Source organism: Papio anubis, chromosome 20, assembly GCF_008728515.1.
Source record: "Papio anubis isolate 15944 chromosome 20, Panubis1.0, whole genome shotgun sequence".
Taxonomy (NCBI): Eukaryota; Metazoa; Chordata; class Mammalia; order Primates; family Cercopithecidae; genus Papio; species Papio anubis.
The window spans coordinates 8,435,736-8,454,295 of NC_044995.1; the positions used below are offsets into that span (position 1 = coordinate 8,435,736).

The following is an 18,560-nucleotide window of genomic DNA, read 5'->3' on the forward strand; positions in this document are numbered from 1 at the left end:
TTACATATGTATACTTGTCCTTTTTTGGTGTGCTGCACCCATCAACTCGTCATTTACATCAGGTATAACTCCCAATGCAATCCCCCCCCCCCCCGAAGGGTTTAAACCTGGACTTTATTATTCACAATCACATTCCCGGTCCTCATTACGGAGCCTGGTCACCTGGGCACTTGTTAGGTATGGAAATCATGAGATCCCACCTCAGACTAACCGATCAGAAACATCGAGGGCAGGAGTTCAAGACCAGCCTGGCCAACATGGCGGAAACCCCATCTCTACTAAAAATACAAAAATTAATCAGGCGTGGTGGCACAGGCCTGTGATCCCAGCTATTCGGGAGGCTGAGACATGAGAATCCTTTGAACCCGGGAGGCAGAGGCTACAGTGAGCCAAGATGGTGCCATTGCACTCTAGCCTGGGTGACAGAGCAGGACTTTGTCTCAAAAAAAAAAAAAAAGAAAAGAAAAGAAAAAATTGCAGCCTCTGCTCAGGAGGTCTGGAGTGGGCCAAGAGTCTGCATTTTACCAACTCCCAGGAGTGTTAGTGGCGCTTGTTGTGGACTTGCCTTTGAGTCGCTCAATCAATATTAGATAAATGACGGTATTGGGAGAACTCCAGGGGGCTCTGGAGGACCGAGGGATCATATTGGAGGCAGACAGGGCAGAGAGGTGGAGGAGGTGGGAGTCGGGTGTGGCTGTGGAGGAAGCTATTTAAGTCCGGATTTGATCTTTGCTGGTTCTTATCCCTGGACCTGAACCCAGGCGCACATCTGGATCGAAACATGCCAGGCTCAGAAGATCTTCGTAAAGGTAAGAGAACCGAAGCCAAGACACGTGAAGAAGTGGAAAGCAGCTGGTGGCGGGAAAAGGCAGAGGGACCAGGTGGCTGAAGCCAGTGCTTCGTCCACGTGGGTGGCGGGGACTTCCCACAGAGGCTGTCATCGTTTTTCTTGTTTTTTTTTTTTTTTTTTGAGATGGACTGTCACTCAGGCTGGAGTGCAGTGGCGTGATCTTGGCTCACTGCAACCTCCACCTCCCAGGTTCAAGCAATTCTCCTGCCCCAGCCTCCCGGGTAGCCGGGATTACAGGCACGCACCACCACACCTGGCTAATTTTTTTTGTTACTTTTAGTAGAGACGGGGTTTCTTTCCTTTTTTTTTTTTTTTTTTGAGACAGAGTCTCGCTCTGTCGCCCAGGCTGGAGTGCAGGGGCCAGATCTCAGCTCACTACAAGCTCCGCCTCCCGGGTTTACGCCATTGTCCTGCCTCAGCCTCCCGAGTAGCTGGGACTACAGGCGCCCGCCACCTCGCCCGGCTAGTTTTTTGTATTTTTTAGTAGAGACGGGGTTTCACTGGGTTAGCCAGGATGGTCTCGATCTCCTGACCTTGTGATCCGCCCGTCTCGGCCTCCCAAAGTGCTGGGATTACAGGCTTGAGCCACTGCGCCCGGCCAAGAGATGGGGTTTCACCATATTGACCAGGCTGGTCTCAAACTCCTGACCTTGTGATCCGCCTGCCTCAGCCTCCCAAAGTGCTGAGATGACAAGCGTGAGCCACTGTGCCCGGCCCAATTTTTGCATCTTTAAACAGAGGGGGTTTCACCACGTTGGCCAGGCTGGTCTCAAACCCCTGACCTCATGTGATCCGCCCGCCTCGGCCTCCCAAAGTGCTGGGATGACCGGCATGAGCCACAGTGCCCGGCCGTGGCTGTCATCCGACAGCACAGGCAAACGCAGGGAAGCCCGTTTCTGCCTTCGAATCCCAAACATTCTCCCTTGTTGTTGTGTCTTAATTCCTCCCACCCCGATGCTTGTTCTTGAGCTCAGGGGAATCTGATTCCTATGAGGCTGATTAGGTCCTAGATAGAATATAGGCTCAGCCAAGCTGGAAATCTCATGTTCCTGGGCACTTACTAGATTCTGGGGTTGCTGCCAAACCATTTTCAGGCATGATCTGATTCAGATCTTTTAGAGTCAGGCATGCGGTGGCTCGTGCCTGTAATCCCAGCACTTTGGGAGGCCAAGGCGGACAGATCGCTTGAGCCCAGGAGTTCAAGACCAGCCTGGGCAACAAAACAAGACATCGTCTCTACAAAAAATACAAAAGCCAGGCATGGCAGTGTCCTGTAGTTCCAGCTACTCGGGAGGCTGAGGTGAGAAGATCGCTTGAGCCTGGGGAGGTTGAGGCTGAAGTGAGCCGTGATCATGCCACTGGGCAACACAGCAGTACGCTGTCTCCAGAAAAAGAAAGTAAAAGGTGACATCCATTTTAAAAGAGAAAAGTGATGTTATTTTTCTACTGATTTCCTTACTATATTCCTAAGAGAATCTACTTAATAAACATTGAATAAATGATAAGGATAAAACCATGTCCATCCATTTCACCTTGGATTGAGTTGCCTATTTCTACACAAAGAAAATAGAACCCAAGAGGTAAGGCACAAGCGATCCCTGATTGATTGATTGATTGATTGATTATTATTTTTTTGAGACAGTGTCTCCCCCTGTCCCAGGCTGGAGTGCAGTGGCGTAATCTCAGCTCACCGCAGTCTCTACCACCAGGGTTCAGGTGACTCTCCTTCCTCAACCTCCTGAGTAGCTGGGATTGCAAGCATGCACCACCACGTCCGGCTAATTTTTGTATTTTTAATAGAGATGGGGTTTCACCATGCTAGCCAGACTGGTCTGGAACTCATGACCTGATGTGATCAGCCCGACCTGGCCTCCCAAAGTGCTGGGATTACAGGCGTGAGCCACCGCACCTGGCAAGGGATCCCATATTTAAATGATAACAGAAAAAAAGGATGGAGGAACCGAGGGGGAAAGGAACAGCCCTTTCCTATGAAAATGACAAACGAGGCTTGGAAAAACAAGGACAAAAGACAGATCCTCCTGATTCAGCCTCCCACAGTACTGGGACTGCAGCCTGAGGCACCCCCCAGGCCGGCGGTGTCTCAATATCTAAGAACCTCAGTCATGGCCGGGCACGGTGGCTCACCTGAAGTCAGGAGTTCAAGACCAGCCTGACCAACATGGTGAAACCCTGTCTCTACTAAAAATACAAAAATTATCCGGGTGTGGTGGTATGTGCCTGTAGTCCCAGCTACTCGGGAGGCTGAGGCAGGAGAATTGCTTGAACTCAGGAGGTGGAGGTTGCAGTGAGCTGAGACTGTGCCCCTGCACTCCAGCCTGGGCGACAGAGCCTCAGTCACTTGATCCTCACGGTGTACCTCAGTGGAAAGGAAAGGAAAGTTCAGGCTTTTGAGAATGGAGTTGTTAGCAGTTCCCATTTGTGTCTCTTTCCCTTTCTTTCAAGGCAAGGACCAGACACGTTCACACAGGAAACGAACCATGTTCACTAAGAAGCAACTGGAAGATCTGAACACCTTGTTCAATGAGAACCCATACCCAAACCCCAGCCTTCAGAAAGAAATGGCCTCGAAAATAGACATACATCCAACAGTACTGCAGGTTGGAAAATGATCCCTCTTCTCACTAAACTGCCTTCCTGATCTAATCTAAATTCAAAGTCCCTCTAGGATAATTCCTGAGGTCTCATTCCAATCGCCAATATTTCTCAAACCCACACTCTCCTACCCGCATCCCCGTAAACCTTTCTTCAAACCCCTAGAGCAGGAATGGGAAAATTTTTCCAGTAAAGGACCGGTAGTAAACAATTGAGGCTTTGTGGGCCGTACTGCCTCTCTAGCAACTATTTTAACTATGCCACCACAGCGCAAAGGCAGCCACAAACAACGTAAACAAGAGGCCCATCTGTGTTCCCAGAAACTCTTTTGCTCAGGTTGGAGCGCAGTGGTGCAATCACAGCTTATTGCAGTCTCGACCTCCTGGGCTCAAGCAATCCTTCCACCTCAGCCTCCCAGAGTCCTGGGATTATAGGCATGAGCCACTGTGCCTGGCCAGTAGTATTCTTTTATTTTCTCTCTTTTTTCTTTCAGTCCCAACACACCTACAACACAAAACAGTACTCTTATTGTGTTTGTTTTTTCTCAACCATTTTAAAATGTAAAGCCTATTCTTAGCACATGGGTGATACCAAGGCAGGGGGTGGTCAGATTTGACCACGAGCCTCAGCTGGCTGGCCTGAGCCCCAGAGCAGCCCCTGCAACTCATCCCCTTGCTCTCCTATCCCCTGCTCTGGGTTTTCTGACCTCTGTCCCATTTCTGTCCCCAGAATCTCTCATTTCTGCTCCTTTCTGAGAGCAGATTGAGAAGGGTTCCACAAAGAGGATATAAGTGGCCAAGCTGTGGCACTAGCTGTTCTCAGCTAGAAGTACTCATATTCTCAACTAAAATGGTGGCTGGGTATGGTGGCTCTCACCTGTAATCCCAGCACTTTGGGAGGCCAAGGCGGGTGGATCATGAGGTCAGCAGTTCGACACCAGCCCATATGGTGAAACCCTGTCTCTACTACAAATACAAAATTTAGCCAGGCGTAGTGGTGTGAACCTGTAATCCCCACTACTCAGGAGGCTGAGGCAGAAGAATCACTCGAATCCGAGAGGCAGAGGTTCCAGTGAGCCAAGATCATGCCACTGAACTCCAGCCTAGGCAACAAAGTGAGACTCCATCTAAAAAAATAACAATAATAAATAAATAAATATTTGGATAGGACAGTTTAAGGGCCAAAAAAAAAAAAAAAAGAAAAAGAAAAAAAGAAAAGTTAAAAACTTAAAGGTTAAAAAAAGAATATAAATAAATAAAATACGTTTAACAAAATAAAAATTAAAAAGTAAAACTTTTTAAAAAATAGAATGACAAGTCTTCTGAATTCCACCCCATTCTCAACCCCTGGCTCTTCTCTCTCTTCCCTTCAGGTCTGGTTCAAGAATCACAGAGCAAAACTCAAGAAAGCCAAAAGCAAGCATATCCATCAAAAACAAGAAACTCCACAACCGCCACTGCCAGAGGGTGGTGAGGTTACCACCAGAGTCAGCCTGAGAAACGCAGACACACTACCCAGATTGCCCAGTGCTGCTCACCCGATCGGCCTGGTGTACACGGGTCAACGAGTCCCCTCATTCCAGCTCATCCTGTACCCCAGCCTCAAGGTCCCTGCCGATGACTTCGTTGGCCACAGAATAGTCCATTTTGGCTGCTGCCAAGATCCTAACATATATTGCCTCTACCCCATTTTGGAATCCCAAGTTTGCGCTCCAAACTTCCATGCTGGGCCTTCTGCCTGTTCATCTCTCCAAAGTCAAGAGAGGTGATAAATACAAAAAAAAGAGATGATAATTACAACACGTCGTAATGGTGTGTGTGTGGGATACTGACATTTGTAGTTGGTCTTCACGCCTGTTTCCTGGAAAGGAGCTCCAGAATTCCACGGAGTCTCCAAAGTGCCGTCTTTTTGTATTTTGTATGCTAATATTGACTGATAGCTTTAGGATGGGGACCGGTCTCTGGAAAGACCCCAGTAGGATTAGAGGACAAACTTCTGGGAGGGGAAGGAAGCTGAGGGTGAGGCTGATCACCATTGGCCAATGGTTTCATCAGTCATGTCTGGGTAAGGAATCATCCATCAAAACTCAGGAGGGCAGGGTTTGAAGAGGTTCCTGACAGCTAAGCATGGGGATGTACCTGGAGGGTGGCATATCTGGGGAGGGCATGAAAGTGCCGGGCCCCTCCTCATATGCCTCATCCTGGCAGGGTGCAGTGACTCACACCTCTAATCCCAGCACTTTGGGAGGCCAAGGCAGGTGGATCACCTGAGGTCAGGAGTTTGGGACCAGCCTGGCCAACATGGCGAAGCCCATCTCTACTAAAAGTACTAAAATTAGCTGGGAGTGGTGGTGGGCGCCTGTAATCCCAGCTACTCGGGAGGCTGAGGCAGGAGGATGGCGTGAACTTGGGAGGCGGAGGTTGCAGTGAGCCGAGGGGATCGTGCCACCGCACTCTAGCCTGGGCGACAGGCAAGAATCTATCTCAAAAAAAAAAAAAAAAAGTTAAAAAAAACTAAATAAATAAAAATAGAAAGCACAGAGGACCAGCTGGAACATTTGGAAGACCAGAAAATGTCCTTAAAATTCAAAGTGCCTAGGCAGATAGTTCAGGTCCACCTAGCCTTTTGAATCAACACAGACCCTTCTTCGTCAAGTCCTGGACGTTGGCGACACAAAACACCCAGTGGAGAACCTGAGGCGTTCCCTCCCTGAGAGTTGAGTCAATTGGATTCCAACCCCAAGATTCCTAAACATCTCAAGTTCCTAGAAAATTCTCAGAAAAAGCAAGCTGTCCTAAACCTCCCTGGCTGTACTCCCATGCGATTTCACAACCACCAGAGAATCTCCATCCCCTTGAACCTCGGTCCTCTGCCAATGTTCCTCACGCCTGTTGTCCCAGCACGTTGGGAGGCTGAAGCAGGCAGAATGGCTTGAGCCCAGGAGTTTGAGACCAGCCTGGCCAACGTGGTAAAACCTCGTCTCTACCAAACACATAAAGGTTAGCCAGTCTCCTATACCGGTCTCAAAATAAATAAATAGATTGACATTTAAACATAAAATAAACATGAGTGTGTTAGAAAGAACCTACTGGCCGGGCGTGGTGGCTCACGCCTGTAATCCCAACACTTTGGGAGGCAGAGGTGGGCGGATCACCTGAGGTTGGGGGTTCCAGACCAGCCTGACCAACACGGAGAAACCCCGTTTCTATTAAAAATACAAAATTAGCCGGGCATGGTGGCGCATGCCTGTAATCCCAGCTACTGGGGAGGCTGAGACAGGAGAATCGCTCGAATCCAGGACGGGGAGGTTGCGGTGAGCTGAGATTGTGCCACTGCACTCCAAGCCTGGGCAAGAAGAGAGAAACTCCATCTTAAAAAAAAAAAAAAACCTACTGTAGGATTTGCAGTTGAGCAATATTAGGCAGAGTCAAAGGAAGAGAAACTTCTGGATTGGGTGGTGCCAGCGGCAGATTCTATGAATAAGTATCTCAATACATCTTATCTACAGGACGGCTGACTAGAGAGAGGACAAAGCTGCAATAGATAAATGGGTGGCAGCCATTGCTTAGCCAGAGGGGAATATTTGGTGGGTTGGGGCTCAGGAGAAATGTTAAAAACAATCTTAATAACAGCATGCCGGCTCGGCGGCCCACACCTGTAATCCTAGGGGATTCCGGAGGTGGAGGGGGAGGCGGGAGGATTGCTTGGGCCCAGGAGGTGGAGGCTGCAGTGAGCTGTGATTCCAGCCTGGGTGACAGAGCGAGACCCTGTATTAAACATTATCAAGAAAAATTATTAAATGAATAACAAAAACAGGCCAGGCACGGTGGCTCACGCCTGTAATCCAAGCACTTTGGGAGACTGAGGTAGGTTGATCACTTCAGCTCAGGAGTTCAAGACCAGCCTAGGCCACATGGCGAAACCCTGTCCCTACAAAAACACAAAAATTAGTCAGGCGTGGTGGCTCGCGCCTGTAGTCTCAGCTACTTGGAAGGCTGAGGCAGGAGAATCACTTGAGCCTGGGAGGTGGAGGTTGCAGTGAGCAGAGATCACGCCACTGTACTCCAGCCTGGGCAACAATGGGAGACCCTGTCTCAAAAAATAATAACAAAAACAGAATTCCTTGGTATAACCCAGTGGTTCTCAACCAGGGTTGATTTTGGTCAACAGCTGACATTTGGCCTTGTATGGGGAAAATGTTTGGTTGTCAGGACCCAAGGGGATGTCTCTGGTATCTAGGAGGTTAAGAGTATGGATAGTATGAAACATCCTTCAACACACAGGCTCTCCCCCGCAACAAAGAATTATCTATCCCAACATGTCAACTGCTCCAGGTGGAGAAAACCTGAAATAGCCTGAAAGATTGAATATACGAAGGCCAGTGGCCAGACCATCTAGGAAAACAGGACCCTGGCCAAGTGCATTGGCGCATGCCTGTAATCCCAGCACTTTGGGAGGCATAGGCAGGAGGATCGCCTGAACCCAGGAGTTTGAGACCAGCCTGGGCAACATAGTAAGACCCATCTCTACAACTAATTTATTTATTTATTTTTTCTTTTGAGAGGGAGTCTCGCTTTGTCACCCAGCCTGGAGTACAGTGGTGTGATCTCGGCTCGCTGCAACCTCCACCTCCTGGGTTCAAGTGATTTTCCTGCCTCAGCCTCCCAAGTAGCTGGGACTACAGGTATGCACCATCACACCTGGCTAATTTTTGTATTTTTAGTAGAGACGGGGTTTCATCATGTTGGCCAGGCTGGTCTCAAACTCCTGACCTCAGGTGATCCACCTGCTTCAGCCTCCCAAAGTGCTGGAATTACAGGCTTGAGCCACCAAACCCGGACTCTACAATTAATTAAAAAAGAACCATGACCCCAAAATTTCTACAACCACCAGTCCAGGAAACCAAGTCACAATTTCTGCAGCAATCAGACCCAAATGGCCAGGGCTTGATCCATCACTCATAGCTTCCCTAATTTTTGTGCCCACCCCCCAACCTTGATTTCAACTTAGGATCAACCAGAGAAAGCCAATGTTTGCCTAAACAATCCCACAGGATCCTACTTCTGGTTAGCTCCCTGGCAGCCTCCCAGCGCCAGCAGCCTCTGATCAGGACATATCTGAAGCCTTGGCTTTTTTCCTGCTATAAAGCTTTCTTTCTTTTCTTTTCTTTCTTTCTTTTTTTTTTTTCTTGAGGTGGAGTCTAACTCTTTCTCCCAGGCTGGACTGCAGTGGCGTGATCTTGGCTCACTGCAACCTCCGCCTTCCGGGTTCAAGCGATTCTCACACCTCAGCCTCCTGAGTAGCTGAGATTACAGGCATGCACCACCACACCTGGCTAATTTTTTGTTTTTGTTTTTGTTTTTTTTTTGTAGAGACGGGGGGTTTCACCATGTTGCCCAGGCTGGTCTCGAACTCCTAACCTCAAATGATCTGCCCACCTCGGCCTCCCAAAGTGCTGGGATTACAGGCGTGAGCCACTGCGCCCAGCCATGGAACCTCACTCTTTAATGTGTGCAGGGACCCCAGTCATTCCCCCACTGTGTCGCAGTTCCCATCACAGTGCCTGTCACCAAGTATATTTTCAAAATATATTTTTGGAAGAGAGAGAGAGAGAGAGAAGGGAAGGAGGTAGGAAGAGAAAGTGGGAGGAGAGGAAAGTGAGAGAGGGAGACAGGAAGGGAGAGGGAAGGGAGACACAGAGATGGAGACAGAGGGAAAGAGACAGAGTCTGGGCGCAGTGGCTCACACCTGTAATCCCAGCACTTTGGGAGGCCGAGGCGGGCGGATCGCCTGAGGTCAGGAGTTCGAGACCAGCCTGGCCAAGATGGTGAAACAAACGCCCGTCTCTACTAAAAATACAAAAATTAGCTGGGAGTGATGGTGTGTGCCTGTAATCCCAGCTACTCGGGAGGCTGAGGCAAGAGAATCACTTGAACCTGGGAGGTGGAGGTTGTACTGAGCCGAGACTGCACCATTGCACTCCATCCTGGGCAACAGAATGAGACTCTATCTCGAAAAAAAAAAGAACCACTTCCTAGCATCGTTGGAGAAGGGCCTCACATCAAATCCTGTCTTCCTCCCTCTCATCACCTTCTAGCCCAGTATTTCCCCACTGTAAGAATAATAAGAATCACCTGGGAGCTGTTAAAACCCAGACTCCGAGAGCAGACAGGGGCATGGTTCCCAGGTGTGGGCCTGATTTTTCCCTGGGGTTGCATTTAACAAAGTTCAAAACCCAGGAGGTACAATCAAACCCTGAGCCGTCCGGAGACTCAAGACTTCTCAGGGAAGATGAAAAAGAGAAAGTCCAGCCGAGCGCAGTGGCTCTTGCCTGTAATCCCAGCACTTTGGGAGTCCAAGGCAGGAGGATCTCTTGAGCCCAGGCGTTGGAGACCAGCCTGGCCAACGTGGTAAGACCCTCACCTCTACCAAAAAAAAAAAAAAAGAGAGAGAGGAGAAGTTTCCAGAGAAAGTTCCCAGAGGAAACAGGAGGGGAAAGGCTGAGGGCCGCACCCAGCCAGCTAGGGTGTGAGTCTGTGACCCAGTCTGGGGGGTTGAGTGTGAATCCCCAGTCCAGGGGGTGTGAATATGTAGAGACGCCAACGCTGGCCCTGCACCCAGCCTCCTTCCTGGGCAAACTATTGACTGAAGCCACCCCTCGGGTCCCCACTGTTCCTGGTCCCGACTTCCTCACCTGAAGAATGGATCAGGAGGGTAATTCCCCTGCGGCGGGGCTTTTCTCACTCTGTTGTTAAGTGTTCTTATAAAATGTGCTCTCCGATGTCATCTGTCATCTGTATCTCCCTAGAAGGAATCATTAGTTTATGTTTTTTTTTGTTTTGGTTTTTGTTTTTGAGACAGGGTTTCACTCTGGTCTCCCAGGCTGGAGTGCAGTGGTGCGATCTCGGCTCACTGTAACCTCCACCACTTGGGTTCAAGCGATTCTCCCACCTCAGTCTCCCAAGGCCGGGCGCGGTGGCTCACGCCTGGAATCCCAGCACTTTGGGAGGCCGAGGTGGGCAGATCACTTGGGGTCAGGAGTTCGAGACCAGCCTGGCCAACATGGTGAAACCCCCGTCTTTACTAACAATACAAAAATTGGCCACGCGTGGTGGCAGGCGCATGTAATCCCAGCTACTCGGGAGGCTACTGAGGAGAATCGCTTGAACTCAGAAGGCGGAGGTTGCAGTGAGCCGAGATCGCGCCACTGCACTCCAGCCTGGGGACAGAGTGAAACTGTGTCTCAAAAATAAATAAATAAATAAATAAAATAAGAAATAAAAGAATGAGCCACAATGTCCCTTTGTTCTACAGGCCACTGTTGTGGCATCCGCAGTTGCTAAAACCTCCACCTGCCTTGTCTATGGACGCCCATCGCGGTGACGCCATGAACACCTTCGATCCTATGGACACCAGGTGGATTCAGCGTCCAAGTCCTTGAATTCTTCCCGTGAGTATAAGCTGCCCTGGCTCAGCCCCCTTCTTTGCCAGGAACCCAATCCTTCAAACTTCCCTGAAAGACTGGGTACTTTTCGCGTGACTGCTCTAGAGACTTCATGGTGGGGCTCGAAGTTTAACCTCCAGGGTCAGCAACGTGTTATGGAAAAAGCCACAGAGTAAATATTTTAAACATTCTCTTACACTGACACTCAGCTGAACTGGCAAAGCAGAATATCTGTGTGTCAGTGTACATTTTATTCAGCCGTTGTTTGGGTGAGGGTCTGCGGGCAGCCCCCCGCAGCTAATGCCCTCCTGTGAGGAACAATACCTGACTGTCAAGCACAGTCCATCATGTATTCCTTTCCTTCCCTTCTTTTTCCTTCCCTTCTCCTTTTCTTTTTTTTTCTTTCTTTCTCTTTCTCTTTCTTTCTGTCTCTCTCTCTTTCTCTCTTCGTTTCTTTCTTTCTCTCTCTCTTTCTTTCTTTCTTTTGGCACAATCTCTGCTCATTGCAACCTCCACTTTCTTTCTCTCTCTTCTCTCTCTCTCTCTCTCCCCCCCTTCCTTTCTCCCTTCCTTCCTTCCTTCCCTCCTTTCTCTTTCTTTCTTTTCTTTCCCTTCCTTCCCTCCCTCCCTCCTCCTCCTCCTCCTCCTCCTTTCTTTTCTTCTTTTCTTTTCTTTTCTTTTCTTTCGACAGGGCCTTCCTGTGTCACCCAGCCTGAAATGCCAAGATGCAGTCATAGCTCAGTGCAGCCCAGATAAATTTCCCCAGGCTCAGGTGATCCTCCCACCTCACCCTTCGAAGTAGCTAGGACCAACAGGCACATGCCACCATGCACGGCTAATTTTTATTTTTATTTTTTGAGACTGGTCTTGCTCTGTCACCCAGGCTGGAATGCAGTGGCACGATCACAGCTCACTGCAGCCTCGACAACCCAGCCCCTCCGAGCGATCTCCTACCTCACCCTCCAGAGTAGCTGGGACCACAGGCATGTACCACCATGCCCTGCTAATTTTTTATTATTTGTAGAGGCGGAGTCTCCCTATGTTGTCCAGGGTGGTCTCCAACACCTGGCCTCAAGCAATTCTCCTGCCTTGGCTGCCCAAAATGCTGGGATCATGGGCATGAGCCACTGTGCCTGGTCTGGTCTTCCTACTTTCATCCTCCTAGTCCTTGACCTGTCCCTCTTCTAGAGTCCTCCCTCTTCATGACCCTCTCCCCCTTTTTGGGGCTCAGAAACTGATACCCCTAAATATAGCACGTTAAAGGAGCTTCAAGGGCGGGGCGCGGTGGCTCATGCCTGTAATCCCAGCACTTTGGGAGGCCAAGGCAGGCAGATCACTCGAGGTCAGGAGTTTGAGGCCAGACTGACCAACATGCAAAACTCTGTCTCTACTAAAAATACAGAAAAAGAAAATTAGTCGGGCGTTGTGACACACGCCTATAATCCCCGCTACTCGGGAGGCTGAGGCAGAAGAATCTGGGAGGCGGAGGTTGCAGTGAGCCGAGATCACACCACTGCACTCCAGCCTGGGTAACAGAGCGAGACTCCATCTCAAAAAATAATAAATAAATAAATAAATGAGCCTCAAGGTCTCTGACCTCCCCACATCATCTCTCCCAAAGCACAGGCCTTTATCTGTGTAAGAGCCAGACCTGCTAAGGGGAATAATTGTCTTTTCTTCTCCTCCCTGCGAGACAAAGAATGTAACCACACCTGAACAGATCCCATCACTGTCAATGAGAACGATTTCCAGGACCCATTCATGCTCTCTCGTAATCCTTGATTGCCCTCAACGGAATTCCTCTAGCCCCCTCCCATAATCAGTTTGCCAGGAGAACATATAAGCTTCTGAACCCCTTAGGGGGTGGGTGATCACTGTGGCTCTCCCCATGCTCAGGTTAAATACATTTGTAAGTCTTTTCTCCTGCTAATCTGCCTCCTATCAGTTCTTTTCAGCCAACCTCGAGAGAGCCAAAAGCAACCTTCACCTTGACCTCAACACCCTCCATGCCTCCTGCTTCTCCCCCTCCCCCGCAACACATTCCTTACTCCTTGGGTTCCCCACTTCCAAGCATCCCACCCTCCCTGCTATATGTCAACCTCCTCATTCTCTGTTTCTATAACCCTTTTAAAATTACAGGCCCAGCCAGGTGCAGTGAAGCATGCCTGTAATCCCAGTACTTTGGGAGGCTGAGGCAAGCGGATCACTTGAGCTCAGGAGTCCTACACCAGCTGGGGCAACATGGTGAGACCCCCATCTCTACCAAATTACAAATATTAGCCGGGTGTGGGGGCATGCACCTGTATGCCCAGCTACTCGGGAGGCTGGGGTAGGAGAATGGTTTCACTCCAGGAGTTGGCAGCTGTAGTGAGCCAAGATCATGACACTGCACTCCAGCCTGGGCAACAGAGCAAGATCCAGTCTAAAAAAAAAAAATTAGGTCAGGTGTGGTGGCTCACACCTGTAATCCCAGCACTTTGGGAGGCCTAGGCAGGTGGATCACCTGAGGTCAGGAGTTTGAGATCAGCCTGGCCAACATGGCGAAACCGCATCTCTACTAAAAATACAAAATAATTAGCTGGGTGTGGGGTGGCGGGTGTCCGTAATCCCAGCTACTTGGGAGGCTGAGGCAGGAGAATTGCTTGAACCTGGGAGGAAGAAGTTGCAGTGAGCTGAGATCACATCATTGCACTCCAGCCTGGGTGACACAGCAAGACTGTATCTCCAATAAATAAATAAATAAATACATAAATACATAAATACATAAAAATCAATTTTTTAAAAAATGCCCGCTACTACACTTTTCCTCCCTCCCTTCCTTTTTCTTTTTCTTTCTTTCTTTTTTTTTTTTTTTGAGACAGTTTCACTTCTTGTCGCCCAGGCTGGAGTGCAATGGCACAATCTCTGCTCATTGCAACCTCCACCTCCCGGGTTCAAGCAATTCTCCTGCCTCAGCCTCTGGAATAGCCAGGATTATAGGAGCTCCCCACCACACCCAGCTAATTTTTTGTATTTTTAGTAGAGATGAGGTTTCACCATGTTGGCTAGGCTAGTGTCGAACTCCTGACCTCAGGTGATCCACCTGCCTCTGCCTCCCAAAGTCCTGGGATTACAGGCATGAGCCACCATGCCCGGCCCTTTCTTTTTTTAAAAATAATATTCCTCTTTCACCCAGGCTGGAGTGCAATGGCGTGAGGATCTTGGCTCGCTGCAACCTCCACCTCCTACGCTCAAATGATCCTTTCGCTTCAGCCTCCTCAGTAGCTGGGATGACAGGCACGAGCCACCAATCCTAATTTTTATATTTTTTGTAGAAACAGGGTTTTGCCATGTTCTCCAGGCTGGTCTCAAAGCAAATGGTGGTATTACAGGCGTGAGCCCATCATGGCCAGGCTCATTTTTTGAATTTGAATGGTGGGAAAACTGAGGCTAGATCGATTGGTCCTGGACATACCCTGGAACAAACAACATTTAGCTGTGCAATGCACAGTGTCAGTGTCTGGAATTGGGGTGCCACAGTCTCAAGTCCCAAGAAAAAGGCAAGGCAGACCGTGAATTTTGTGTGGCTCCAACTCAGTTTTCTTCATCTGTTGCTTCACTTGCAGTGCCAGACCAGAACCTCTTTGACCTAAAACTAGCTAGGATAATTAACGTTCAGTACAACTCAATACCTAACAAATTCAAAATGTAAGGAACTATCTTTAGAACTTGTTCTATATAACCATGTTATTAAGGTCTGCTGAGGCTGTTCTATCCAGCTCTTTTTTTTTTTTTTTTCTTGAGATGGGATCTCATTTTATCGCCCAGGCTGGAGTGCAGTCGCACGATCACAGCTCACTGCAGCTTCACCCTCCTGGGCTCAAGCAATCCTCCCACCTCAGCCTCTCAAATTGCTGGGACTACAGGCGTGCACCACTGCACCCAACTAATTTTTGTATTTTTGGTAGAGATGGAGTGTCACTGTGTTGCCCAGGCTGGTCTCCAACTACTGGCCTCAAGCCATCTGCCAACTCGGTCTCCCAAGTGCTGGGATTACAGGCGGAAGCCACTGCTCCCAGTCCCAGATTTTTATTCTCATTTATATTTCCGCAAACCTCCAAAAAAAACCCAAAGGTCCCTAGGTCAGTCAATTCCCACTAGTAAATAAGTCAGCATCTTTGCAAAGATCAAAGCAAAAGCAATTTTCCTTACCAGAGAGCCTCTTACAGGAAAGAGAGCTCTGATTTTCCATGTTCCCCAACCACGCTAGGGTGTTCCTATGCCCTGATGGCATTTTTACTAACCCATTGTTCCATCCCTTTCCAGCCCTCCTTCCTGTAACACAAGTGCAGGTGGGAGTTGGGGACTGGTCCGCTAACTGGGTATAGAGAAAACAGATGGGTATGCTATTCTTGGTAAGGGAGCTTCTGTCCTGGGGAAAATGTGGCCTCTCCTAAGGAACCCTATCCCATTTCAAGCACCCTGATTCACTTTTTTTTTTGAGATGGAGTCTCGCTCTGTTGCCTAGGCTGGAGTGCAGTGGTGTGATCTCAGCCTACTGCAACCTCTGCCTCCCAGGTTCAAGTGAGTCTCCTGCCTCAGTCTCCCGGGTAGCTGGGACTGTAGGCATACACCACCATGCCTGGCTAATTTTTTTTTTTTTTTTTTTTGAGACGGAGTCTCACTCTGTGTCAGGCTGGAGTGTAGTGGCATGATCTCAGCTCACTGGCTCACTGTAACCTCTGCCTCCCAGGTTCAAGAGATTTTCCTGCCTCAGTCTCTCAAGTAGCTGGGACTACAGGCGCCTACCACCACGCCCAGCTAATTTTTGTATTTTTAGTAGAAACGGGGTTTCACCATGTTGACCAGGATGGTCTCAATCTCTTGACCTCGTGATCCACCCGCCTCGGCCTCCCAAAGTGTTGGGATTACAGGCGTGAGCCACAGTGCCTGGCCCTAATTTTTGTGTTTTTGGTAGAGATGGGGTTTTGCCACATTGGCTAGGCTGGTCTCAAACTCCTGGCCTCAAGTGATCCGCTCACATTGGTCTCCTAAAGTGTTGGGATTACAGGCAAGAGCCACTGTGCCTAGCCTCTCACATTTTCTCTCTTCCCAGATTTGGTTCAAGAACTTAAGGGCTAGGCCATGTGCAGTGGCTCACGCCTGTAATCCTAGCACTTTGAGAGGCCAAGGCAGGCAGATCACTTGAACTCAAGAGTTCCAGACCCCTCTGGGCAACATGGTGAGATCCCTGACTACAAAAATTCGCCAGGTGTGGTGGCACGTGTCTGTAGTCCCTGCTATTCAGGAAGTTGAGGCAGGAAAATCACTTGAGCCTGAAAGGTTAAGACTGCAGTGAGCTGAGATGGAGACACAGCACTCCAGCCTGAGCGACAGAGCCAGACCGTGCCTCAAGAAAACAAAACAAAACGATAAACTGGAGAGCCAGAGCAGGAACCAGTCTCCTCTCCAGTCTCCAAACCTGAGACATCAGTCACACTGGCGGCTTTGCCTGCCTGCGATCTATCTATGTGTGTTGATTCTTGCGGAACAAGGCACTTCGAGCATCTCCTCTGCCCTATGCCCGTGACCCGGTCCCTCTTCTTGTCTCCACTGCCCCCCAAGCGGGTACATTCGCCCACCTTCTCACCTGGGACACTCTGGGCGTGGATCTCCTCACCTGCAGCGCTAGGTGTGCTCTCGGGGTCTCCACACCCCTCCACGTCCCTAACCCCTGCAAGGCTGGCCTCTTTACCTGCAAAGCCCCCGCCGCGGCCTCCTCCCTCCACCATACCCCGATGCCAGGCTTGCTTCCTGCCGCCTGCCTGGGACGCGGCAGCTTGCACATCCCCCATGCCCTCTGAAGCCCCCCCGGCGCATTCCACGCCCTCTTGCCTGACCCCTGCTTCCGCCGCCGGCATTTCCACACCCCCTTGACGCCGCCACGCCCTGGACGGAGGACTCTAGAACTGCGCGCCCGCTGCCCGTCCCACAGGAGTTTCCGTGCGCCACGAGGCGCTGGCGCTCGACTCCGGGTCCATCTATCCCGGGCTCGGCGACACCTTTCTTTGCCACCTGGAACCAATATCTTGGTTCCCTTTTGAGGGATCAGAACTTGTTTAATTGGAATACGGCACAATTTTGATTTTTTCTGCCGTCTCTATTCCAACTTCAAAGTTCTGCTGTCCCGCCCTGCGACAATCTTCCGGTGCCAACGCGGCAGGTCGGTATGTATATCCCATGATGTCCCCCGGGCCATGGGCCCCTAGCTAACGGGTTTCCCTTTCGCCCGCTGCCTGGAAGTATCGCCACCTTCCCCGCACCCCATCCCCCGAAAGCTCTGCAGTCACAGCCCTTCATCCAACCAGGAAGTCCAGGGCCCATCTGGCCCGCTAGACCTTGGGAAACCGCGGCTTTAGAGCACCCATTAAGAGGGGTCCAGGCCGGGCGCGGTGGTTCCCATCAGGGCACCCGTTAAGAGGGGTCCAGGCCGGGCGCGGTGGTTCGCATCAGGGCACCCGTTAAGAGGGGTCCAGGCTGGGCGTGGTAGTTGGTATCGGACCACCAGTTAAGAGGGGTCCAGGCCAGGCACCGTGGCTCACGCCTGTAATCCCAGCACTCTGGGAGGCTGAGGCGGGTGGATCACCCGGGGTGAGGAGTTTGAGACCAGACTGGTCAACATGGCGAAACCCCGTCTCTACGGAAAAATACAAAATTTATCAGGGTGTGGTGACGGGCACCTGTAATCCCAGGTATTCGGGAGACTGAGGTGGGAGAATTGGTGAACCCGGGAGGCGGAGGTTGCAGTGAGCCGAGATTGTGCCGCTGCACTCCAGCCTGGGCAGCAGAGTGGGACTCTGTCTTGGGGGGAATAAAAAAGGGTAGGCCAGGCCCGGCATGGTGGCTCAGGCTTGCAATTCCAGCACTGTAGGAGGCCGCAGCAGGAAGATCGCTTGAGACCAGGAGTTAAGAGACCAGCCTGGGCAATATAGTGAGACCCCTGTGTTTGTTTGTTTGTTTGTTGAGACTTTTGTGTTAAAGCAAACTAAATATGGCCTGAGAAGGACTCCGTAATTCTATGTTTGAGTCCTTGTGGATGAGCTGCAACCTAACTTAATAGGTACAAAAGATTGAAAACCTAAGTTAGGCCGGGCGCAGTGGCTCACGCCTGTAATCCCAGCACTTTGGGAGGCTGAGGCGCGCGGATCACCTGAGGTTGGGACTTTGAAACTAGCCTGACCAACATGGAGAAACCCCGTCTCTTCTAAAAATACAAAATTAGCCGGGCGTGGTGGCTCATGCCTGTAGGAGAATAGCTTGAACTCGGGAGGCGGAGGTTGCGGTGAGCCGAGATTGCGCCATTGCACACTCTAGCCTGGTTAACAAGAGCGAAACTCCATATCAAAAAAAAAAAAAAAAAAATTGCCTAACTTACGTTTCATGTGCCTGTAACCGCCACTGAGTGTTGGCCAATCCCAGCAGCCCAGCAGCTGTACTCATCCACTCACAGGCTGCTGAGCATTCAAACTGTGTTCAAATAAGGCAAACGCTGAGCGGTAACCAATCCAGCTCTTTCTGTACCTCACTTCCGATTTCTGTATGTCACTTTCCTTTTCTTGTCCATAAATTTGTTCTGACCACGAGGCACCCCTGGAGTTCGTCTGAATCTGCCGT

General features: G+C 50.1%; 1 protein-coding gene across 1 annotated transcript; it reads left to right on the forward strand.

Annotated features, from left to right (window-relative positions):
- Positions 1-3,110: 3,110 nt before the first annotated feature.
- On the forward strand, positions 3,111-5,723 carry DPRX (divergent-paired related homeobox). Its single transcript, XM_017952028.3, has 2 exons — positions 3,111-3,468; positions 4,836-5,723. The coding sequence occupies exons 1-2, from the start codon at positions 3,265-3,267 to the stop codon at positions 5,229-5,231; spliced, it is 600 nt and encodes a 199-aa protein (XP_017807517.1). The 5' UTR covers positions 3,111-3,264; the 3' UTR covers positions 5,232-5,723.
- Positions 5,724-18,560: the final 12,837 nt, after the last annotated feature.

Coding starts and splice junctions, on each gene's coding strand:
- DPRX (XM_017952028.3), top strand. CDS start 3,265: ATGGAGTTGTTAGCAGTTCCCATTTGTGTCTCTTTCCCTTTCTTTCAA. Junction 3,469..4,835: donor TACATCCAACAGTACTGCAG/GTTGGAAAATGA, acceptor TCTTCCCTTCAG/GTCTGGTTCAAGAATCACAG.